This window comes from Diceros bicornis, chromosome X (genome assembly GCF_020826845.1).
Source record: "Diceros bicornis minor isolate mBicDic1 chromosome X, mDicBic1.mat.cur, whole genome shotgun sequence".
Classification (NCBI taxonomy): domain Eukaryota; kingdom Metazoa; phylum Chordata; class Mammalia; order Perissodactyla; family Rhinocerotidae; genus Diceros; species Diceros bicornis.
In genome coordinates, this window is record NC_080781.1 from 46964414 (window position 1) to 46990145 (window position 25732).

The window sequence follows — 25732 nt, forward strand, 5'->3', positions numbered from 1 at the left end:
TGGACCTTGATTTCCTGGGAAAGACAGACAGCTCACTCATATACTAAGGAAGGACAGAAAGACCTGGTTAGTTTTAAACAACAGTTGATTATGCTGAATATGCACAGCTGCAGTTAGCAAAGCTTATCTCAAAGTTTTTGCTCTCTTCTAGCCCAGGGAAGATTTTTTAACCTCTTCGTGCTCGGTTTCACTAACAGAAAACTCAGACTGTAACTTATGGCGAAAAATTCTCACATCAAATCCAAGTCTGCAGGTAGGGCAGCTCAAGGTCTGTTTAATTTACCGTTAATGGGGGTCAATGACACCATCAAGTGGCAGATTCTTTCCATGTTTTGGCTTATGCCTCCTCACTGTGAGGTAGGTCCCCGGCCTGGATCCCTTCACGGTCCGAACACTGTGGCCACAATCTCAAACTCCATATTCAAACACAACAATGGGCCCATATGAAATAAGGGGAGATCTTTGCCGCGCGTATGCTATTCTTAGCAAGGAAGCCTTTCCCGGAAAAACTCTGCCGTCAGATTGCATAAAAATAGAAAATCGGTTAACTGTGCCTTTACATCCAGGTACTCCCTAAGGTAAAATGGAAATTGCTCTACTTAACCTGACAGCTGAACGTAAGTATGAATCAGGCATATGAGGAGGGAGGAAGTGCATGCTAGATAGAGGGAACAGCACATGTGAGGCTGTGGAACTCTGGGAGAGAACGAGAGAGAGAGGGAGGGAGGGAGAGAGGGAGAGAGAGAACGAACCAGTACAAGCACGAGCGCACTGGTCACCTGATGAACAGAAAGAGGTTTCGGTTGGCTGGAATATCGAGTGGGGCGTGGAGCAGAGGTAGGGGTCTGCTGAAGATGAGGCATTTGGGGGCAGGAGGCTGGATGTTATCCTAAGAGCAGCAGGCAGCCCCTGCAGAGTTTTGAGCAGGGGTGACGTGACCAGGTTAGGATTTAAGAAAGGTCCCTCAGGCAGTGGGATAGAGAATGCGAGGAAAGGGCCAAGATTGGTGGTGGTTGTCAAGGAGAGAGATGAGGGTGACCTGGACTAGGGAACTGTGGTGATGGAGAGAAGTGTCAACATCTTCTTTTAGAAAGACTTAGGAGGTCTAACTGGCCAGGCTTGGTGATTGAGGGGGTGGTGAGAGAGAGGCAGCAATCAAGGATGGCTTTGAGGACCTCTGGCCTAAGCAGCTGGGTAGAAGGCTGCCTTTCACTGAGTTAGGCAACGCCAGAGGGGGTGCAGATGTGTGGGGAGTGGGGGGTGGATGGATTCACTTTGGACATGTTGAGTGTTCCTTGCCTGTGGGCCTCAAACAGTTGTTACCTGAGTGACTTGGGGGAGCTGACCTAACCTCTCTGTGCCTGGGATGCCTCATCTGTGATAGGACAATGCTACTAATAATTAGGAAAAATGACTAATTTCTGTTTCATTCATTTAGTCTAGGAGGATGTTCTCCTTGTATACAGCAGAGTGCTGTTTTACTGTTAGGTACTCCCTAAGTAAAATGGGAATCGCTCTACTTGAAACAGCGCATAAAACATTGACCAGCTTCAACTAGTTTTGCTTCCTTAAAACAGGTAATTCATTAATCAGACCTTGCCAGGTGGGAGCCCGTAGGCCCAGGATGACCCCGGCCTTCAATAAGGAAAATCTGGTTTCCAGCAGCCCGGGTAGCTTGATGGACTGCTTCGAGACTAGCCAATCAGCTTCTGTGGACCCAGCTACAGCTTAGTAGCTCCTAACTCCTCAACTTTTGCCCCGAACCCTGGATCGGGGAGACAGATTTGAGAGCCTTGCCTCCTGTCTCCTTGCCAGTCGGCCTCGCAATAAAACCTTTTCTTTTCTCAAAAGCCAGTGCCATGGTATTGGCTTCTGTGTGCATCGGGCAGTGGACCTTGCCCGGGTAACATACTTATCCATCTCTCTTCTTGGTTTTCCATATGTGCTCTGTGTATTTTCACCAGGCAGCATGTATTGCCAACGTTAAAAGAAAAAAAGACATAAGTTCAAAGTAACCAGTGTTTATCATCATGTGTGCAGTATGATAGCCCATCAGGCTGTCTCTCAGATAAACTGCCCCCCCCTGCGGACCCTCCAGTCTTCCTCCCGTAGCCCTTCACTCCCTCCAAGGGTGGGGGTAGGGCCTTTGAGACTGAGTTTTTCTAACACTCCCCTTCTCTGTGACATCATCTCCAGCGTCCCAGAGGTTGTCTAGCACTTGTTGAGCGCAGTCTGCCTGTGGGCCTGTCAGTCGGCTCAGGAGGTCTGTAGTTTGGGAGAGAGGATTGAGCCAGATACGTGGGTCTGGAAACCATCAGTGTATGGCTGAATAGCAGGGAGGTGATAAAGCCACGGATATCTAGATTTGAGTCAAGGCTCCACCACTTAGTCCTTGTGTGACTTTGGGCAGGTTACTTAACCTCTCTGTGGTCAGTTTCCTCATTTGTAAGATGAGGTCGATGAGCATATTCTGGGATAATGACTCAGTTTTGCTTCCTTCACTTAGATCATGATAATATTACCTTTTGAAAACTACAGTGTGCTGTTGGAGTGTCGATTACTTCCAGGGTAAACAGGGAATGTCCCTACTTACCCATGTATGTGCTTGGACAAGCATGAAAGATGCCTTGCTCATTTTTACTGTGTTGACAGTGTTGAACTTCACCCCAGCCCTGAAAACAAACCACGGTAAAGAAATCTCTGCAGGCTTTTGTGTTCTGGAAATGGCTTACCCCAAAGGACCACCCCCTTCCTCTTCTGACTTAGAGAAGGCTTGCTGTCCACTCTTTGTCATACTTCCCATAAAACCCGCGGGTGACTCCTGGTATACCTGCGACAAGGCCAAACACAGACCTTTCTCCTTTGCTGAAGGGCAGGATAACAGACGCTCCAACGCCCTGTTCTTTGTCTCTTGAATGATAACTGAGATTAGAAGTCAGTCCTGCTGAAACTAGCTAGACAGCAGAGATAAACATCTCCCGTTCAGCTGAGGGAGACTTCCCCTGAATGCAGAAACAATCCCACCTATGAATCTCCCCACTGTAAGTGGCCTACTCCTCATGAAGTAAAAGGCAAAACCACCCTGCTGTGACAGTCTGATCTTCAGATCTGGGGTGCGCTCCCGATTGCAACAGCCTGAATAAAGTCCCTCTCTTTACTAGTTTGGCTTCTGTCATTCCCAGTGTGATGTATCGCTTATGCAAAAACGATGGGTAAGACGACAAATCAGTAACAGGTGCTTCTCCTCCCGTGTGCCCTCTATAACAGAAGTACCCAGGCGGTCACGGAAGAAGCCCCTCCTTCCATTCCCCCAGCCCAGCATCCACGTGCGTCGTCGTCGGTGAAGTCACCTCCACCGCCTGGAAACTCCTCCTGCGTCCTCAAGAAGCATTCCTCCCCACCCGTCCCGTCTCGAGCTCCTGGGACCTGGGACCACCGCTCCGCTGCGCGGCCGGGACGGGCGGACTCAACGCTTATCTCCTCCGAGCAGGCTTTACGTCGTGGGTTCCCCCGACCCACCCGGCCGCCCACGGAGAGGAACCTACTCCCCTTCAGGCCACTTCCGGCTCCCTCCCCGCCCACTGCAGCCCGCGGGAGGCCAGAGAGGAAAGACCTGGCTTCTCTACAGTGTCCCATCCCTGTGACGTCAGGCTCAGCCCCCAGACCCTCCTTCCCCGGGTAGGGGTGGGCAGCCTCTCTAGGACGTGGGCAGGACTTCTCCTCGCGGTGGTCTTAACCCTTCTATTCCGGGGGCCGCGCTTCTTCGCCTGGACTGAGGATGGGAGGCAGCGCATTGGCTTCTGGACGGCGGGAATCTGATCCGCCAAAGAACGTGCGTGAGCCTTAGAGAGAGCAGGTTTTCGACAACTCCGTATCAAAAGAGCAGGGTCTCTTACCTGGAACGCCTTGGTATTCAAGAAAACGTTTTGTGAATGGTTGTTTTAGGGAAGCACGGGTTCTACTGTTTTTACTTGGGTATTGACTACATTTAAAATTGTACTTGACACTGCATGAAATAGGTAAGTTAAAACTTAAGATCGCAGTGATCCCTTTTCTTTGCCCAGCATTTGGATGCAACGCAAACTCAAGACAAATGTTCAGTTTAGGCAAGGCCATTGTGCCTGGCAGGGAAAATTTATAAAGTGAAGAAGCCTGATGTGCTAAAAGGAAATCTATACTGTGGTCATTTAAATCAGCGGATCATTTAAGTATTTAAGGGGTAAGGAGAGCCAAGAGTATGTATAAGGGGGGGGGGGTGAATGCGAGTTAAAACAGGTGACAATATTTAACAGGGAGAGATTGGTGTAATGAATAGTGCAGAGACTTTTGTGTTTTAACAAACCTAAGTGAAAAATGGTCACTACCACGACCTAGCTGTGTGACCTGGAGTGAGTTGCTTACGCTCTCTGATCCTCAGTTACCTCATCTGCAAATGGAGACAATAATATTATGTATTATACCACCCCCAGGAGAAGCCATTCCTGACCATCTGGGTTATGCGGCTCTCCTCTGTGTTCCGAGCATCCCCTGGCTCACGCCTGCCTCGGCTCTCATCACGCTTGTTTTGTCATTGTCTTCAGCCTGGCCCCCTGTCCACCAGACTGTGAGCTCTTCTTTGAGGACTATTATCCCGCATGACATCCCGTGTGCACAAAGTCTACCAAAGCACGGGTCCTGGAGCCTGGTGCCTAGCAGGTGCTCAGAACACGTTTAACATGTGAGTGATGGTGAGACGAGCTACGCACACAGAGCAGTGTAGCTATTGGTATGCTGTCAATTTGGTTATTGGAAACAATATATCCTAATGAGTGGGTAGAGCAAATCTCTCGGATCAATTTTCAATCCAGCGGGTGTTTGTGTCTTGTATCCCCCACTGTCCAGAACCTTATTGTAACACCCACTTTTCTCCTTCCTAGTGTATAGCTACCATTATACCAGTTGTTTCTCAACTGGAAATAATATATTGTAAATGAGCAAACACAGAAAATGCTCTGCTCAAATTTCTGTTCATTCAAGGGGGTGAGGGGCATCATGTTTTCTATCCCCACTCTGTCCCGAATGTCTAGTGTCCGAGTATTCCTCACATTTTTCCCCTTTATACTGTATGTTGGACAGTCTTGTACTTGCTCAGAATTAGGTCTGTGCTAGGTTGGGGCTGCATTGGGTAATTCACTGAAGGGACTGATGAACAGGTGGGCCCTCAGTAAATATTGGTTGGAAGAATCCAACCTGGACGGTCAGGTTATCTTATTTCGTGGGTGAGAGGTATAGATGTCACTCCGGCTTCCATCAGCAGAATGGACGATGTGAACTCGCTGCTCAGTCCCGTTGGGCGGGTCCACGTGCCCTCTGTCACTCGCAGCAGGAGACTGTTCTCCTTGTGTTCCTCTTGCTTCTGTGGCTGCTGCTCCTCTTTACCCTTCCCCTGTGCCCTCCTTTGTACTCCCACTGCTTTCTGTTGATATGTCCTCTGGCCCACCACACTGTAAGATCCCTAATGAAAGGACCATGTTTCATTGGTCTCTTCATTTCCTCTTTCACACTCAGAAGTGGGCATCAGTGGGCATTACTGATTTAAATGTTCTTTTGTAATGACACCACTCTGAAAAGCATCTCCTCCATTCTGGAGTCAGTAGGATGGAGGTTTTCTGCGTAGGCATCAAAAATATGGGACACCTGCGTACCAGGTGCTGGAGAATCTCTTTTATTAATCTGTGTGGTTTGCATGGCTAGGACTCGGACTCATTTTTCCTTGGTGTTGCACAGGGCTAGGGGGATGGTTTTCAGCACTCGGTGACCTTGGACAGATCTCAGTCTAGTACCCTTAGGATTTTGCCATTCCTGGAGAAAGGAAAAAAAAAAAGTCAAACTATTATTTGAAATATTATTACATGAAATCTGATTCTTTGAACAGGAATAAATTTATTTTATAATCGTTTTTCATATCATTATGGAAAGTTGAGGAAAGTATCACATGTCACAGGTTTAATTGTCAAAATAAATACAAGTGTCTTCGTAGCACTCATCACCCCTGACATAGCAGGTACTTACCTGTTTAGTTGTTTACTTTCTTCCCCCCACACCAGAAGGCAAGCTTCATGAGAGCGGGGAGTCTGCAAATTTTGTTCTGGGCAGTATTCCCGGCACTGAGAATGGAGCCTGGCACTAGGAAGTGATATGAGCTATTTGCTGCATGAGTTACCTGATCCCTGGACCAACTCTGGACCCGTGGTCCAGCCCCCAGGACATTCTCACCTGAATTCTCTCCCTCAGGATTGCTTTCTAAGTCAGGCTTTCGGGGAGGCAGAGAATCCAGAGAGGCAGTGCCACCAACGGTGCGTGCATCTGGAGTCAGGATGCACTTGGGATGGAGTTCTGTCCCTTGCCTGAGGTGTGACCTTGGGGATGTTACTTAACCTCTCCATGCAAGCATTTCCACCTTTGTGACCTGGGAAAATATGGATTCTGTGGGGTTGATATACTAAATGAGATGTTTCTAAAGGGCCCCACATTCCCCTTATTCCACTCTACAGATAACTGTATTTGTGAATGCCCACCGAGGTTGAGGCTCTGTGATGGGTGAGCAAGGTAAAGTCCCTGGCCTCTGTCAGCTCCTGTGACAGTGGGTGAGACAGACAAACAACCACCTCTGACAGCTGAGTGAGGTTGTGGCTGGGATAGAAGTACAGGGTGTTGTGGGAGCTCAGAGGAAGTCCCCTGTCCAGGGCATGAGGAAACGGGCAGAGAAGGCTTCTTGGAGGATGTGCTGGCTAAGCTGAGTCCTGAGGGGTGAATAAGAGGTGACAGTCTCCCTAACAGCCATTCCATTCCCAAACCCTTCACCTAGGACCACCACAGCCGTCGCCTCCCACGCGTTCCTGACTGACTGAGGAGTGGGGATGTGACCCGGTGCTGGCCAATGAGAAAAGAAGGGAGTGTTTGCCAGGGGGCTTCTGGGATACTTCCTTGTTCAGAGGAAAGATACGGGATTAGAAAGTCCTTTTCTGTTCTTGGATATCACCATATCTAGATGTCGATCCTGGAACAACCAGGATCCTGTTGCAGAAAAGGACAGATCAGAGAGCTGGAAAGAACCTGGGTCCTTGACGGCATCACTGGATCCCAGAGTGTCCCCTGCCTGAGCCGACCCTTCCTCCTGGTTTCATTTTGTGTGATTGTGAATTGCCTTTCTGATTAGGCCTGTTGGAGGAGGGGTGTTCTCTTTACTCACAGCCCAAAGCAGACTTCCCGATACAGTGAGCATCGTGGGTTTTTTGGTTCGTTCGTTTGTTTGTTTTTGAGGGAGTTTTGATACCGTGTGGTGGGAAAGGGCACAGGCTCTGATACTAGACAGGCTCCCTTCCAACCCGGTTCTGCCACTTGCAGTCATGTCGTCTTGAGAGATTTACTTGGCCCTCTGTGCCTTACTATCCTCACCTGTGAAATGGGTTTAGTATTCTTAATCATAACAGTACCAACTGAGAGGGTTGTATTTGTGAGTATGTAATGAGGTAATGCCATGAGGCTCGTAGAAATGTGCCTGGCACATTCCCTATGGTTACAACTACTGATGCTGCCATCAGGTAGGTTGCAGGCCAGGCTTTACGCTGCATGAGCTACAGCGAAGAACATAAAGATCACCTTAGACGTCTCTGTCCAGCCCTAGAGGTTCGTTCTTTCTCTGCCACAGTCTTCTAGCTTTTCTCTCACGCATGGACGACCCCTCAGCACAAGTCTGGCTTGTGGGCCTCCCACCAGGGAACCACAAATACACATCATCTTATATTGTGTGCATCCATTCAGTTCACTCCAGTTCTGTCCTCAGATAGGTAGGGGCTGCTTCTGGTGCAGGGGACGCCCCAGGGCAGGTAAGAAAGCCTGTGATGTTTTGTTGCTCCTGCATGGCATTGGAAGCTCTCTGTGTCCTGGTCCCTGCTTTTCTCTCCAAGCTCTTCTCCCTCCACCCCAGAATTCAGTTTACACTCACACTGGATTCCAGCGCACACTCTGCCTCTTCAGCCACTCTCTCTCCTTCAGCCTCAAATTCCTCATTGTAAAATGGCACTCTACCTACTCGAGAGGTTTGTTGGGAGACCTACAGGAGCTATTGGATCTAAGACACCCAGCTCACGTTACCTGGCACGTGGAAGGCACTAAATAAATGGCAACATTCTCTATCACGCTGCTTTAGTGCACAGCACCTGGCCCGCAAGTGGTAGGCTTTCCTTCTCTTTTGTTAGGCTGAATAATATCCCATTGTATACATATACCACATTTTCTTTCTCCACTCCTCTGTCCATGGACAATTGGGCTGTTTCCATTATCTTGGCTATTGTGAATAATGTGGCAGTAAAAATGGGAGTGCAGATATCGCTTTGAGATCCCTGATTTCAGTTCTTTTGAATATATACTTAGAAGTGGGATTGCTGGATTATATGGTGGTTCTCATTTTAATTTTTTGAAGAACTTCCATACTGTTTTCCATAGTGGCTGCACCATTTCATATTCCCAACAGTGTACAAGGCTTCCAATTTCTCCCCGTCCTCACCAACACTTGTTATCTTTTGTTTTTTTGATAATAGCCATCCTAACATGTGCGATGAGGTATCTCATTGTGGTTTTGATTTGCATTTCCCTCATGATTAGTGATGCCGAGCACCTTTTCATATACCTATTGGCCATTTGTATGTCTTCCTTGGAGAAATGTCTATTCAAATCCTTTGCCAATTTTTAACTGGCTCATTGGTTTTCTTGTTATTGACTTATAGAAGTTCACTATAAATTTTGAATGTTAACTCATCAGATATATGCTTTGCAAATATTTTCGCCCATTCTGTAGGTTGCCTTTTCACTCTGTTGAATGTTTCCTTGCTGTGCAGAAGCTTTTTAGTTTGATATAGTCCCACTTGTCTATTGTTGCTTTTGTTGCCTGGGCTTTGGGTGTCATTTCCATGAAATCATTGCCAAGACCAATGTCATGCAGCTTTTCCTCTATGTTTTCTTCTCGGAGTTTTACAGTTTCAGGTCTTATGTTTATTTAATCTTTAATCCATTTTGAGTTGACTTGTGTGTGTGGTGCAAGATGGGCATCCAATTTCATCCTTTTGCATGTGGATATCCAGTTTCCCCAGCACTGTTTGTTGAAGAGACTGTCCTTTTCCCATTATGTATTCTTGGGGCCCTTGTCAAAGGTCAGTTGGCTGTATATGCGTGGGTTTGTTTCTGGGTTCTATTCTGTGTCATTGGTCTATATGTTTGTCTTTATGCCAGTACCATACTGTTTTACTTACTGTAGCTTTGTAGTAAATTTTGAAATGAGGAAGTTTGATGCCTCCAGCTTGGTTCTTCTTTCTCAGAGTTGCCTTGGCCATTCTGGGTCTTTCGTTATTCCGTATGAATTTTAGGATTGTTTTTCTATTTCTGTAAAAAATACCAGTGGGACTTTGGTGGGAATAGCATTGAATCTGTCTATCATTTTTCTTCTTAATCTGTTATATTAATCTGTGGATTACATTGATTGATTAATCAATTATCTTCTTAATCTGTGGGTTGCATTGGTTGATTTTCAATAATTGAACCACCCTGGCATTCCTGAGTTAACCCACTCTATCAAGGTATATTATTCTTTTCATATATTGCTGGATGCGAGGCTAGTACTTTGTTGAGGAGTTTTGTGCTTATGATAAGAAAGAATATTGGTCTGGAGTTTTCTTTTTGTGATACCAGTGAAATGCTAGCCTCATAAAATCAGTTGCAAGTGTTCCCTCCACCTCTGTTTTCTGGAGGAGATTGTGTAGAATTTGTGGGTTTTCTTTTTTCTCTCAATATTTGGTAGAATTCACCAGTGATACCACCTGGGGTTTTTTTCCAAAGGCTTTTAACTACCAATTCAAATTCTGTAAAAGATATTGGACTTTGTACACTAGTTCACCTTGGGCCCATCTTGGTACTTTATGGTTTTTGAGTAATGGATCCATTTCTCCTAGGTAGTTGCATTTATATATGTAGAGTTGAATATAGTATTACCGTATTTTTGTCCTTTTCATATTTGCTGGGTCTGCAGTGAAATCTCCTCTTTCATACCCGCTATTGGTAATTTTCTTCTTCTCCCTCTTTTTCTTCTTTGTCAGTCCTGCTAGAGGTTTATCAATATTATTGATCATTTCAAAGAACCAGCTTTTGGTTTAATTGAGTTTCTCTGTATTTTTTTTTCTGTTAGAAATCTCGTTGGTTTCTTTTCTTATTTTTGAGTAAAATAAATTCTTATTTATACTTACTGGGAATTTTGAGACGTTTCCCATAGGCTCGAGCAGCCTTTTTAACCAGATGACAAGTCAGCGAGGGTGAAGGAAAATTTAAAAGAGCGTGTCACCGTGGTGCAAATGCTTACAATTTAGTAAATGTCTACTTTTTGAAAGTATAGGAGTGCTTATGAGAAGAGGACATGTTAGTCACACGTTGATTGTTCTTTAAATCATGCTTGAGAATAGTTTGTATAAAGTCATCGGGGAATTAACATGGTTGACTGCGGTGCATCATTTTGTGTTAGGTGTCGTATGGATGCAACAATTGATCTCATTTCTAAAAGCCTTGCAATAATAATATATATTACATAATATATAGTAAACCCCTATAATCATATGTCATAAGTATTCTGAGCTCTTGAGGTGTAATTATATCTCATTTAACCTGCAGGACAATCCTAGGAAGTAGGTCTCATTATTACCCCCATTTTACGGATAGGAAATGGAAGGACAGAAGGGTTAGGTAAGATGAATAATAATGGATTTTCTTTCCTCTCTTGTCACTATTTGTTGCAGTCTGGGTTCTTCTGGCTCCACACGTTCCCTGCTACCTTCTAGTTCTTTGAGAACCTTCATCTTCACCTTCCTGTCCAGACCCAAGGGCCGGCTGGAGCTTCGAGCACGGACTAGACCTACTCCATGGATCCACTCCAGAAACGTAACCCAGCGCTGATTTCTGAATCTTTCCTGACGACCTCTGAAGAGACTTCCTGGGAAGTCACAGCAGCCTCTCATCCTTCCTTCTCAGGACTGCTAATGATGGGCATCAGTGACCCGAACCCTCATTCTGGCACCAGCTACTCGGCCCCTCTACCAGAGGGGCTGTTCCAGGAGCGGTACAGAGATGAGAAAACCCTGCAAGAGAGTCAGTGGGAAAGGTCAGCATCCCCTCAGAGGAAGAAAACATTCCTGGGGCACATGAGACAGAGACACCTCGATCGCATGGCACCTTATTGGGTTGAAAGGGAAGCCAGAATCTCTTCCTCAGGGGATAGGGTTCAGGATAGATTCCGATGTGAATGTCGATACTGCCAGAGCCGTAGGCCGAATGTTTCTGGGATGCCTGTTGAGAGGAATGGGGCCCCACATCCTTCCTCCTGGGAAACGCTAGTACAGGGCCTCAGTGGCTTGACCCTCAGCCTAGGTACCAACCGGCCCGGCCTTCTGCCAGAAGGGGTGCTCCAGCAGCAGGAGAGGGAGGAGGAGCTCCAACTGGAGATGCGGCAGGAAAGTAAAAGAATGTTTCAGAGGCTCCTAAAACAGTGGTTAAAAGAAAACTGAGACTCTCATCCTCACATGACAGAGATCTGAACGGATTCAGACACGGATGTTGGTGTTGCCAGATCCTGGGCGTGGATTCCTTTTGGGGACCAAAGAGTAAGCTGTAGTCGGAGGAGTAACAAGACCAGAGTTGTGACTGGAAATCCCATCAGCATGAGCCTTGATCCGATCCCAGAAAGGTCCTAAACTTTCCTGCCTGGAATTTCTGGATCACTCTGGGGCATTCTGTGGCAAGGGAGACTGCATACCAGTGGTCCTTAACTCCTGTAATATGGCTCCCATGATGCATGTTGTCGCTTGCACACCCTGGATCTCTGTCTTTCCTCCCTACTTTGTGTCAATAAGATATAGAGTGTCTCTGTAGTGAGAATGCCTTGTTGCTGTCCGTGTGCTTGTGTGCCATTTTACTGACTGCCTCCAAGAAACAGCACTAGGTGTGGTGGAATGCACAGGTGCTAAACTTAGATCCAGTTTCAAAGATCTGAGGCTAAACAAAGTGTGGAAAAGGGGTGTGGAACTAGAACTTGGGGGTTCACCATTGTATCATATGGTTTGTATAAGCTATTACGAGTATGACAAGCTTAAATGTAGCTGTTTCCCTGCTCCTTAACAATGAGTAGTCTTTCCCCTTGAAGGAATTTCTGACGGAAATTCTGAAGGAATTTCTCATCGTCGATACCAAATAAACATACGCATAAAAGGAAACTAACTTTAGAATTCAGGTTTGTTCATCCATATTGTTTTGTTCTTTGTTAGATCTGAGATCACTACATTTAAATCCCAGAGCAGTAGATCCGAGTGTATCAAGAGGAGCTCTAAACTGTGCGCATTTGGAACAGGGGTGGAGGGAGGGCACCAGAGAACACCTGGTGTTCAAGTCACTCTTTGTGGCCCTGCAGCGAAACCAGCCTTCAGATCACCCAGACAGAGCAAATGGAAGAGAGTCCTCCTGCCCACGGAGAGTTGGAAGCAGAGTCTGCTGCTCACAGTAGGAGGTCCTGCGGGATGGTGCTGGTGCCCCTGGCATGCAGACTCCCAGGCCCATTCTTCGTTGCCTGGTATCCCTGGGTTGGTGAAGACAAACAGTAGTTTCATGCCTGCTGCATGAGAACCAGAGCGTCACTGAGTTATTTGAGAGTCGTATTGGGATTTAGACATGTGCCTTTTCATTTCAGGAGGCACGAGTGATTAAATCTACCTTTTCCCCTCACAGAATCCAATGATGTGTACCCAGGAAGTGACCATGCAATTCTTCTGAACTGAAAATAAACTCTGCTCTCCGTTAGTCTGTGTCTTCATGTAGTCCCCGGAGCTGTATTGTTGCAAAAATCTGTGAGTCTTCTGCAGACAGAAGTGGCTTGAGAACAGGTACCTTTATTAGATTCTGAACTTGTGATCTCATCAGAGAGCTTGGGAGCTCAACCGACCCTGCCAGGCTTGTCTCCCAGCTCGAGGGGAGAAGGTAAGTAAAGCAGGGCTTTTCTTTCTTGAAACTCAAAGCCCTGAATTCAGACTGGTCATTTGCGGTGTGTTTAGAAGGAGTAACATGGCATTTCATGTTTATTGGTTGTTTACTAGGTGTCAGACAATATTCTACATATTTCCATAGGTCAGCTTATTTAATCCTCTCCCACAGACCCATCATTTAGCAAGATTCAATCCCAATTTATGAAGTGGGAAAGCAGAGTACAGAGCAGTTAGGGGACTTGCTCAGGGTCACACAGGCAATAAGAGGGGGGTGGCACGCAAACCTAGGCCGACTGGATTCAGAGCCCACGCTCTGAACCATTCACCGAACCGTAACCTCCTTCAAGGCTGGGGGTGGAGTGCGAAGAGCTGGTGACTTCAGTGGACGATTCACTGCTGGCAGCACCAAGTCTGGGTAAGATACATCATTGGGTCCTCCCCACGGTGCACTGGGGCAGGGATAATATCCCCACCTGGCAGAGTTCACAGAGGTTGTAAAGTGATGGCCTCACTCCAGCAGCCACGTCAGGTCAATCCTGCCACCCACAGTCTAGCCACTCATGAAGGTTGGCATTGTCTCTCTACCTCCCCGACTCCATGCGAGGCTGGCTGTTGGGGCGGGGAAGTGAGGAGGAATTGCAGAGCCCATCCCTGCCCTCGGGAGTTGAGCCTTTAATCAGAGGGAGATCTGACACCCATAGATATGGTAGACAGCCCGTCATTGATCCCCTGTGCGGCTCGGTTGCCAGGAGATGAGAGGAGTGAGAAGGATCATGGTGGGATGAAGTGGACACTGGGGGCTTGCTGAGGGAGGTCCTAACTGCAGAGTTGCCCAGTGGGCTCCAGGAGGGCGCATGGATATGGGTGGGCGGGTGTAACTGAGGGAGTCAGCGGCACCACCCCTTACCCATCTCCAAGTCTTTGTCCCCACTCTCGTGTATGGGGTGTAGGAGGAGATCTGGGTGTCACACCTGAGACAGCATACTGTCCCAAGTTACAGACCAGGAGCTGGAATCCAGTGATGTCCAGAAATGTCCAGCAGGTCAAATTCTAGACCAGAGACCGAGCCACAGGCACAAGGAGGCAAGAAAATATTGGGAGAAAGTGGGCTTAAAATGTAATGTCCAGATAGAAAATCAGAATGTACCTATTGCAAGTAAAGAAATGAAATTGTTAAATTAAAAACCTTCCCACAAAGGAAAGCCCTGGGCCAGCTGGGTTTGTTGGTGAATTCTATCAAACGTCCAAAGAAGAAATAACACCCATCCTTCACAGACTCTTCCAGAATGGAGAGGAGGAAGGAACATGTCCTAACTCATCCTATGAGAACAATATTACCCTGCTACCAAAGCCAGACATGACGTCACAAGAAAACTATAGACCAATATCCATCATGAATATCGATACATAAATCCTCCTCAAAATATTAGCAAACCCAATCCAGCAGCATTTACAAAGGAGTATGCAACACAACCGAGATTTATCCCACGATTGCAGTACTGGTTTAACATTCAACTTCAATTAAGGTAATACACCACATTAATATAATAAAGGACAGAAACCATCCGATCGTCTTGACAGACAGAGAAAGCATTTGACAAAATTCAAGACCCATTCATGATAAAAAAAACGCTCAACCAACTAGAGCTAGAAGGGACCGTCCTCAATCTGATGAAGGACACCTACGAGAAACCTACTGCTCCCATCACGTCGTATTTATTAGTGAAAGAATGGATGCTTTCTCCTTGAGATCCAGACCAAGGCAAGGATGTCTGCTTCCCCTACTGCAATCCAACATTGACTGAAGGTTCTAGCCAGTGCCGTCATGCAAGACAAAGAAATGAAAACATGGAGAAATTAGAAATGAATCCTATGTCCACGCAAAGACTTGTACTCAGATGTTCCCAGCAGCACTGTTCGTAATCGCCCAAAAGCAGAAACAATCTACTGAACGGATAAACAAAAGGCGGTATTCCCCTACGGTAGAATACCACTGATCCGTAAAAAAAAAAGGGCGAAGTTCTGATTTCTGCTACAACTGGAATGAGCCTCCAAAGCATTATGCTATGCGAAAGAACCCAGACACAAAATGCCACTTATTGCATGAGTCGATTAATATGAAATGCAAAGAAAGGGCAAATCTACAGAGACAGAAATTAGATTAGAGGTGCCAGGGCCTGGAGGTGATAATGGGGATTGACTGCTAATGGGCACACGGGATCTTTTTGGGGTGATGGAAATGTTCTAAAACTGGATTGTGGTGATGGTTGCGTACGTCTGTAAATTTACTAAAAGTCGCTGCATTGGACCCTTGAACTGGGTGCATTTTGTGGTATGTAAATTATACTTCAGCAGAGCTGTTTAGAAAATGTAATGCAAATGTCCACGGAAGTCATGCAGGAAAAGGTCCGCCGTTGCTTATATAGCACTAAGGAACCCCCCTCTCTCGTTCCATGTTCTGGGTCCTGCCTACACGACCCATCATCGCCTGCCTCCTCCGTGTGTACTAGATGCTCCCGCCAGACAGAGTCACTGTGCACATCAGGGTAGCAGGTGTGCTGGTGAGTGCACACATGTGCGCGTGTTTCTCTGTGTGTTCACGCGCAGGCGCCCTTTGGGTGAACACGATGGTTGACTCGCAATTCCATGGCTGGCGGCAGGCTCCCATCATCCACCCTGGGTCTGAAATTACACTTGGGTGTTTTTCTATTCTTCATGAATCCCCTGGACCTGGCTCAGTTTCCCTGGTAACCAACCTCAGCCCTTAGCTTCAACCTCTGGTCACAGCAAGACATGTAGAGTGGTGAGGGGGGCTTGTCCCCCCATAGGGCCCCCTGCCCGAGCTCAGCGACCCAGTGGGGATGCGCAGCAGAGCAGTGACCAAGACAACGGAACTCTAGCCGCCTTTCCACCCCAAGGCCGTTCTCCCTTCCCTCCACCTGCCTGGGGGTCAGGTAAGGAAGGGGACATTGGGGCATAAACACACTCCCGAGTCCTTGAAATTGTTCTAAACATGGCTGTAAAATAAAGTAAATATGTCAAAAATACGTCTCGAAAGAGAAGATACATATTAACTTTTTTAAAAAATTCAGAAATGACAAACATGGCTCTAAAGTCCAAAATTCTATTTAAAACCACGACAGGTGAAGCACGGTGTGTGCTTATGCTTCTCAACCTCGGAGGCGCATCAGATCTCCCCTGGAGTGGTTTTAAAAGAACAGATGGTGGCGCACCATCCCCAGAGAGTCTGAATTAGTAGGTCTGGAATGTGGCCCTGGCATGAGCATTACTGAGCAAAACTTCTCCTACGAAAGCCTAGATTGCAGCTGTGGAAACAAAACCTTCCTTATAGGAGGAAACCTAAAATCGGAGATTTGAGACTTCTCTTTACAAGGAAAGCAGGTTTTCATCATTACCTGCTGTGCTTGGCAGATGTCTTAGGAAAGGAAAAAACATGACAAAGCAAATGCGTGTTTTTAGACTGACGCTGTACTTGCTGTTGTCCATGTTCCTGAAATCAAAATTTTGAGGTTAAAACCCTGCATTTGCTAATGAAACATTTAAGCTTTTATTTCTTGTCAAGCCATTGTGCTTAGTTACTTTAAAATTTGTAAAACATTGTATAGATAACTCCATGAGACACGAGTCACAATAGTTCTTTGAAAATTACAGATGACTAGGTTTGTATCAGTTGATGTAGAAGGATCCGCTGAGCTGGCTAAGTTTGTTGAGTTGCATTTTTTAACTTTTTATTATAATTTGTGTCATCAAATTAATTCACGCTCAGATAAAAGACCATATAGGACCAGGATATTTATGATGAAAGATAAAATTGAGCAATCCCTTGTTTCATGCGTACCCATGGACACCCGCCTCCCCAAACTTTCTCTCTTAGCGATTTCTTCTGGACATTCATCTCCATATTCCCAAATAATGGGCTTATGCTGCTATGTCTGGATTCATCGAGTTTAGACATTATTTGTTGAGTTCTTACAGAAGATAAGGATTTCCATCTCTCAGGTATATTTACAGGGCCCAGGTTCTCCTCGAAGTTCCTGCGAGGGGCCCACCCAAACCAGCGCACAGGTCTCTGCTCAGGCTGCGTTCAGGGTGTGTCTGCCAAGAACGAGCCCTCACAGGGGACTTGATGCACATCTTGTGGCAACGTGAAGATCATGGTTTAGCCTTTTCCAGAGCAGGTCCAGGGGAGTCACAGGGTGGTGGAAAGCACACCTAGCAGCATCCCCAGGAGTTTGGTTTAAGGAATCGGGTGGATGGCAGTGCCCATCCATGAGACATGGGTTAAAGGTTTGGGGGTTACCTGCATATTTGCAGGGCTTGTGGGACATCTGAGTAGAGATGCCCCATAGGTCTCAGCCTATGGGGGCTCTGGAGCCCAGCTGAGATTTCTTAGGCAGACTTGGTGATGGGAAAAGCCATCACCATACGAGGGGATACAGACGAAAACAAGTCAGATGGGGGAAAAGCTCTGGGTGGTGATGTGGTCACCCACGGATCTTGTATAGAATGAGAAGAGCACAGGGCAGAGCTTGGAAACAGGGAAAAACAATACTTAGCAGGGGATCAAAGAAAAAGGACCAACGAGGAGACTTGGAAGTAATGGTCTGAGAGGTAGGAGGAAAGCCAGGGTGGGCTGCTGTCACAGACGCTGAGAAAGGAGAGCATTTTGAAAAAAAGGAATGCTGACTGTGGCCAAGACAGCATCGGATACTTTGGTTTGGCAACACGGAGCCCTTTGGAGAATTTAGCAAGGGGATGTTCCATGGATGGGGGCGTACTGAGGAGGAATCGAAAGGTAACCAAATAAGTATGCTATTGGAGCCTACACTTTCAAGAAGCTTGGGTTGAAAAGAATCAAAGACACAGGGTAATAGAAACAGACGGCCATGTGCTTTTCAGGGTACGTTATTTTCTGTCCCCAACAACGAGAGAGAAAAACATCAGGATGCAGGTTCCAGAAATCTCTAACCGTCATGAGAACTGTTGAATAGATGACAAGAGTCATCAAGAGTTGCGATGAGCCTCGCAGGTGATTCTTCAAGTTGAGGAGGGAGGAATGGGGGTTTCAGAGCAGCAGTGGAGTTGCAGGAAGACTTCCATCCCCTCTTCCTGCCCTCATTCTTACCTCCCTGACCAACGGAGGTGTGGGCTGAGAGATACAACATCTTCCAGGTAAAAGGCCTCAATGGGTGGTGTCAGGGAGAGTCCAAGATTGAGTTAACTCAGAATAGAGTGAAATCAAGGGGGGAGGGATTGGGAAGCTCTGGCAAAGGTGGCATCGGAGGGAACAGAGTCCTGCTGGGGGAGGACAGAGCAGTCCTGTGATGAGGGCAGTGGATGTAAGGGGCTTGTGTTTGGGGTGATGGCAGGGGCTGGAGACAAGGGCATTTGAGTGGCTTCGAGATTCACACTGAGTGTCTGCTGCAAAGATGTTACTTGGTTCAGGACGATAGACGCACAGAAAGCTATGAGAAGCTAGGAGAGGTTTGGCCTCGATGTTTCATATCTGTGGCGAGGAGGCTGTGCTTTGGGGTCTTTCAGATGAGGAACAGAGGGTCTGGTCCATAGAGCGAAAGAACAGAACTCCCTTGTGATTCTGGCCCCTGCAAAGGTGAGATATCAGAGTCTAGTCCTCAGATCACCATGAAGGGGAAGTGCAGGGAGAGGCCTGAGTCTGGAGTCTTCAAAGATCTTACACAAGGGCCACCGGTATCGGGCCACCATCAAATAACTGAGGTGTATGCTTTCCAGTGAAGTAGCAGGGTCCAATCCGAAAGAGATTTCTGCCAGAGCGACCTGTGCACAGCCCAGGTGCTTATCAGAACTCAAGGTCTTTGTGAAGGACATCCCGTTTTTCCAAAGCTCCTTAACCTCTGTTTGGCCGGTGGGGAGGGATAGGACCAGATCTGAGAGGGCGCCCCAGTGAGGAAAGGCTATCAGGTGGGGCATGACTGTGACAGGAGGAGAACCAAGCCCTCCCTCCAAATTGACCCCCTTAGCTCCCCAGGGTGAGACACAAGAGCCGCGGTGGCTTCTTTGGGACTAGTTCCTGGTTTCCATTTGAAAGACTCCTGGGCCTCAGAGCACTGCTGTCTCCTTAAGATGAAGGCGGGTAGAAGGCACGATTTTCTGAGTTACAAGAACCAAATGAGGCAGTGGGTATACAAATGTTTTCTAAGTCACATAGCTCCATATAAGTAAGCCTGTGAAAACTGGTATTGCTTCTGCTGTTTAATTGGTGGTGGTGTTATTATTCAATGTGCTCTACTCGATGGAAAACACACTCAGGGGGCAACGACAGCCGAGTTGCCCAGAAGTGGAGACCTGAGACATGCCCCTTACCAGGAGCATTTGATTGCTGCACACTCTCTCGGGGCAAAAGCCACTGCCTGTGCTCGAGGGCACACACGAGGTCTAGGAGAAACGGGGAGGGTCTCCCTTGAAGAATAGATTCCCTGAGGAACCAGCGGGATGGGCAAGAGACCTTGGGAGATATTTCTGGGTCTGGCAGCAACTACCGAGATTCTCACCCATGCCTCTCAACTCTCAGGAGGAAACTGGCATTATTACCTTCAAAAGAAAGAAGAAGGAAGAAAACCTATTTCTTCTAATAAAAAATATTGGCTTTCTGCATGCCCCTCCAGGCTTCCTTTTCTGGTTCTGGAAACATTTTCTGAAGCCCAGCTCCAGGACTCAGGCCTTGAAGTGAAGGCCTGTGTCGTTAAAGGAGAAAGGAGCCTGTCAGCGCTTGTGGAGGGCAAGGGTGGCCTTGAGGAGGCCCTGCTCACCTCAGTGACCTCTCTTATCAGTTCCTCCACTCTGTCTGTCTGTCTGGGCCTCTCCTTTCTTTCTGTGATCTGTTTTAGGGTCCATTGAAGGGTTGTTAAAGCTGTCCTGCGTAAAGAGAGGAGGAGGCAAACACCCCCCCAATTTCCGCTAACGTGGACTGATGAGACCGTGGGCAGAGGAGGAGCTGGTGGGGATGGTGTGCTGAGATCACAGATTCACTCGTGTTTCTCAGACCCCACGGGAACTTTGGTTTATTCTCCCTGACTGATCTGATCTTCATCAGGATTGCCCACTCTCTGAACTGGATAGTAAGGGGGGAAAAAACCCACTGAATTTACTTCTAATGTGGGGAGTGTGATCGGATGCCATCGTGTGAATGGTCCGTATATACAAATCCTCAGTCTGTTTCAGTGAAAATGCTCAGTCTCAGATTTCCACCCCACCTCCCTACTCCTTTCCAAATGGGGAAGGGTATGTGTGGCTCACAAGTCTATGTGGTGATGTGGGAAGGGGATCTACGACACACCTATGTTGCTCGCAGTGCCCTTGGTGGTCTCTGAGGGAAGGATGACCCTTGTCTCCCAGGTCCAGCTGCTGAAGCTGACCTGCACCACCCACGGGTGGGGCTGGTGAAACTTGCACTTTTGTCTCTCTCCTCTTAGTCAGGACCTGGTGCTCCCCGCCTGACTCAGCCTCAGCTCACTCTGCTGGCATCTGCGGATCCCCCTGAATCTGGGTCTCATCCTCCACCCTGCCCCTGGGCAGGGTCGTCCACTCCACAGCCTCAGCTGCAGGGCCACCTAGCGCCTTGCCTGCTTAGGCTTCCTTCGTGAGCCCCTGGCTCTGGTCTCAGCCACTTTCCACATTCCTCCCTCAGAGAATGAAGCCCCCTGGGGTCTCACCGACACCACAGCAGGAACCAAGATCAGCTCCAGAAAGCTAAATTCCCAAACTCCAGCCATCCCTCTGCCCAAAGACGCTACTGAGTCATTCTGCAGAGTGAACTCCTGTGAGTCCCAAGTGTGAATGGGGTGAAACTCCCTTTTACCTGGAGCTCCTCTTCTCTTCCTGACACACCTTCCTTGTCTGAGCTGTCTCACCTCTGCCTGCCACTACCTCTGTGGGCCTTCTAGCCCCTGTGACTGGAATGGACACTCTTTTCTTTGGCTTGTTTTTCATGTTGACCCAAGACTTCCCATACTATATCTAGGTCAAAAGGGGCATGCTGTGGAATGTGTACCCTGTCAAGAATAGGAGACTATGTTGTCACATGACCCCCCCCCCAAATATAAAAAGAAATAGAGCGATAAAGAACGGAACAGTCAAATGTGCCAAAGGCGCCTGAGAGGTTACCTAAGGTGAGCACAAAAAAGTGTCTGTGGGATCAGGCAATATGGATATTAATAGTGGCCTTGACAAGACCAGTTTCCGGGGAGGTATAGGGACAAAAGCTCTATTGAAGGGGGCTGAGGAGTGAATCATCTCAGGAGAAGTTGAAGCACTTTTGTTTTGAAGGGCAACAGAAAGTGTGCCAGCAGCTGCAGAAAGACATGTGGGAAGGGGGTGGGTTTTTCTCCCTTTGTTGTGGAGTGCTCCAGTGTAGAGGGAGCAGGTGATGGTTCAAGAGAGAGGAGTGACAATTGCAGGAGCAAAGTCCCTGAGAAGGTGGAAGGCATGGGATCCTGAGCAGAGGTGAGGGGCTGGTTGCAGTCAGGAGCAGGTACGCAGAGGGCGGCAGAGAATGCCAGGGCAGAAACAGGTAGATTGGGTTTGGGAAGATCTGAGAAGTCCCACCTGATTGCTTCTGTTTTCTCAATGACTTATTAAGGGAGGTTCATTGGAATGGAGGAGGGTTCCTAGTGGGTAATGTAGTAGTGTAGGTAGGATGAGAGGGAAAGTGAGAAGCAATCCTCTCCTGGTCATGGATTTAAGATAAAACAAATCAGTAAGGTTTTAAGGATTTTTCGTCATCGTTCAGGTGCTCAGAGACAGGCAAGGAGTGGGTAGCGAGGTGGCAGCAAGGAGCAAAAGAGCTGTGTTTGAGGGGGAGCGTTTATAGCCCTGGGCCAGCTGGGTAAGGAGGGGCCTGGTGGACGGTGAGGAAGGCCGTGGGGTCGGTGGACTGGAGGTTTCCAAGAGGCTGAAGGCTGTCGGTGGAGAGGCATTAGAGGGAGGGAGCTGGACGACCAGGGCATGGCGTTGAGGTGATAAGAGAAGGGAGTGTTAGAAACGGACATCGTGGAGGGGCGAGGTCTTTCCTGATGCCCAGGGCATGACCGTGGGCTGGGGGATGCTCGGGTGCGGAGGAGGCGAACACCCCCGAGGACGGAGAGGCTCCGGGTTGACCGGGTCAGCCTCGTGGGCCCCGAGGTCGCCGGCAGGGATCAGAGGAGTGAGGGCTGAGAAGAGGACGGGGAGTGTGCCACGGGACGAGCGTGTTCCCAGGCCGGGGGTGGGCGGGAGGAGGATGGCAGGGGCTTGGTACAGGTCCCGCACGTGGGGTGGTGGGGGCGGCTGGGGCAGTCGGGCGACAGGCCCTGGACATCACCCGTCCGGTCGCTCAGCCCACAGTTCGCGGCAGGGTCCCGGAGGAAACCTCCAGCGGCCACCGGCAGGGAGACTGGCCGCGATCTCACCGGGCGCCCGCGCGCACGCCCGGAACCCGCCAATCGGAGCGCAGCCCCGCCCTCTCCCCCCCCCCCCGTCGCGTCCTTCCCGTGCACAGGGACTTCCTGCCGCTGTTGCTATGGTTCCGAGGGCGGGACTAAGGAAGGCCACAGTGCCGGGGCCTGTTCGTCAGGTCCATGCCGGCCGGGTGTCTTCCATTCTCTGGCCCTCGCCGTCATCCCGCGTGGCTTCTTCAGCCCATATCGCCAAGGTTCTGAGCGAAAAACTAGCAGAAAAGAAGGATTTTCCTGCGGGAATGGGGGCACTTGGTCTCCTTTGCCCCTAGATGGCAGTGTTGCGCCGTGGAGCCGCGCTGCCCGGTTTCGCCCCCGCCCTTTGTGCTTGAAAAAACTGCCCGGAGCCTTTTCCGTGAAAAAGGCAGCTTCTTTGTGGGTGCGCGCGGGCTTGGCCGCTCGTCAGGCCGGGCTGCTCCCTTCGGTGGGGGTCCCTTGTGAAAATTCACCGCCCAGGGACAAAGCCCATTTGCTTTTCAAGTCGGCCTTTTTCCTGCGGAGCTGCCTAGGTTCCTTAGCAACTTGTATGTCTGCTTCTCCGTATCGTCTTGTTATGGTCTTTCCCTGGATTGTCCTGGGTTTTCTATATCATAAAATATATTCTCTCATTATTGAAGTCACTCCACCTGAGTATAGAAAATTTGGAAGACAGGTAAAGTGTAATAAAGACAGCTAATCATCCACAATCCCGTTACCCAGCGATGACCATTAATAATAATTTGTGATAAGTTTCCTTAGCGGTTTTTCATTCATAAAGGTGACCTTTAAACATGAGGATCATATTGCATCGTGACTTGAACATCTCGCTTTTTAAAACCAGAATTTTAGCATGTTACCCCCATTGTACAAATCATTTGAAAAATACTTTTAAAATTTTTATTCACTTCTCTTCCTAAAGAATACTTAGTCTAAAAGGCTGAAAAAATTAATACCTGAGATGGAAAGCAGAAATAAGTTGTGACCGCTATCTCAAAGGAAAATAGCATAATGTAACCTCCCTAAGGACAGGAGTTATGTTTGCTTTTGCTCACCATCGTGTTTTCAGCACATCAACAAAACAGTGCCTAGCAGTGTGTTCTCAATATATATTTGTTGAATAAATGAACAAGTACCTAATGTGTTCCCTATGCTTTCCTTTGTAAATATAATCTATCTTTTTATAATACTGGAATGGTACTACGGGAACAGTTCCCTACGTTGCTTGTTTCCTCTTCCACTTAGCACTTTATTGTGGGCAATAGCTGTTATTACACTTTTCAGAAAGTTTTGCTGGCTGTTTTACCCTCTTCCCCAGTGAGTCTTGCATTTCATTCTCGTATTGGGGGCAGGCAAGCATCCTGCAAACCAGTGTGCAATCTAGAGTCTGACAGACCTGGGACCTGAATGGCCCTCTTTGAGGAGCCCTGAGACCCTTGACAATTGCCTCCTCCTCTGCGTGCCACAGTTTCCACAGGTGTAAAACCAGGGAGGTAATAGCATCTGCTTCATGGGCTGGGGGGCCAGCATAAATTCCCCAACAGGTTCTTAGCTTTGGTGCCTGGCACTTGTAGATACCATAATATTACTGCTGGTGCTATCCCCCATATTCCCTATAACATGTGTACAGATTTTCAAGCCACAAGATTGAGTGTGATAAAATGTACTCTTTAAACTTACAGCAGATATCTCTTCTTCAACTACCCATTTCTGCTTCCTGGTGGAAAACTCACACTAGTAATTTCTAGGGAAATTCAGTCAAGGAAATGTGTAGGAGAAAAGCACAGTGATACATCCCTCAAAGACTATCCCTCCATAAAATAAAAAGAATATTTTTGCAAGTACATATTTTTCACCATCTCTGATTTTCTTATTAGATTTCCAGGAGCAGATTTACTGCCTTGAAAGACGTGAACGCTTTTAACACACTTGGTGCATATTGCAAGAAACATAATACCCATTTGTATTGCCACTGACATTCTACAAGAATTCTTGGTTTTTCATACTCTCCCCAGCATTTATTCATGCTTTAAAAATAATTAGCTTATGGATTTTAACAGTTCTATGTGAAGATTTGGACCCACATTCAGGCACATACATTGCATATACTTTTCTTGGATTTGGCTTTGTAATTATCTGTGGGTTTTAGATGCATAGATAATTTTATTTTTATGTAACCATTTCCATCGATCTCTTCCTGCATAGCTTCACTCTTTAGTACAAAGCTGACAAAGTCCTTCCTAATCCACCTGTCCTCCTACTTATTTTCTTCTCCATTCTTCTTCTTCGCTTCCAGTCCCCTGACTAAACTCCCCACTAAAATTCCTTGAAGACCCGGAACAAATGAAAATTCGCAGTAACCACAGAGAGTTGGAATTTACCCCCAAGTACTTGGCAAAATCGGAGATTTCCCACCAACTAAAAGGCTGACTGAGACGGCCCTCTGATCCATCTCAGTTAGCACACCTTTTAGTAGGACCAGAAGGTGCCAGAGCTTGCTTTGACAAGGCCATATGGGTAACCATAAATGAGAATTCAGCTAACCCTGATAGAAATGACACCCCCTCTGCATACGCTAAAGCCCTAGAGAAAGGAGAAGTTCTTCTAAATGGTATCCTTGAAGTTTACCGCCCCCCCCCGCGCCCCCCCACCAGCATTTCCTGGAGAACAGTCCAACCCTGTTGACAGGGGCAGGATGAATCAGTCTCTGAGAGACTGATTAGAGACCACTTTCAGGAATGCTGGGGGTTGGGCATTAATGCTAACACCACTGCAGAGATCTCCACCTATTTTGTTAGTGGCCTTAAGCCTGAAATATCAGCTGCTGTTCAGAAGCAGAAAATAGGCTGGCAGACCTGGCCCATCCATCAGCTTTAACAGGTAGCCCAGCATTTTGTGGATAGTCTGATAAAGACAAAACTATACACACAAACTTATGATGCTACGAACTTAGAAACTCTCCAAAATACAACACAGGCAGAAGAAGACACTTGTACATATTGGGGGAATAAAAGTCACTGGGCCTGAATTATATTGCTTTGGCCAGGACCCAGGCAGCCAAACAAGCTGCTCAATCAGAAACAAAATGACTCTCTTTCAAAGAAGGCATCTTTCAGCCTCCCCAAGTGCCTCTGGTTCAGCAAAGAGAAATAACCCCATTAGTAAATGATCATTCTATTAGTCAGAGTTCTCCAGAGGAACAGAACTAATAGT

The 25732-nt window shown here is 47.6% G+C and overlaps 1 protein-coding gene across 8 annotated transcripts in view; it reads left to right on the forward strand.

The window, feature by feature from the left end:
• Positions 1-16756, forward strand: part of FAM156A (family with sequence similarity 156 member A) — a 54474-nt gene extending 37718 nt beyond the window's left edge. For 5 of the 8 annotated variants that reach the window (XR_009217499.1, XR_009217497.1, XR_009217500.1 and 2 more), the window contains 3 exons: positions 3268-4019; positions 10821-12580; positions 12799-16756. Coding sequence is in view for 1 of the 8 variants with exons in the window: in XM_058535966.1 (XP_058391949.1) it covers positions 10944-11585 (642 nt within the window). In the remaining 7 variants the exon portion in view is untranslated. The other 3 variants (XR_009217498.1, XR_009217502.1, XM_058535966.1) reach the window with 2 other exon arrangements.
• Positions 16757-25732: the final 8976 nt, after the last annotated feature.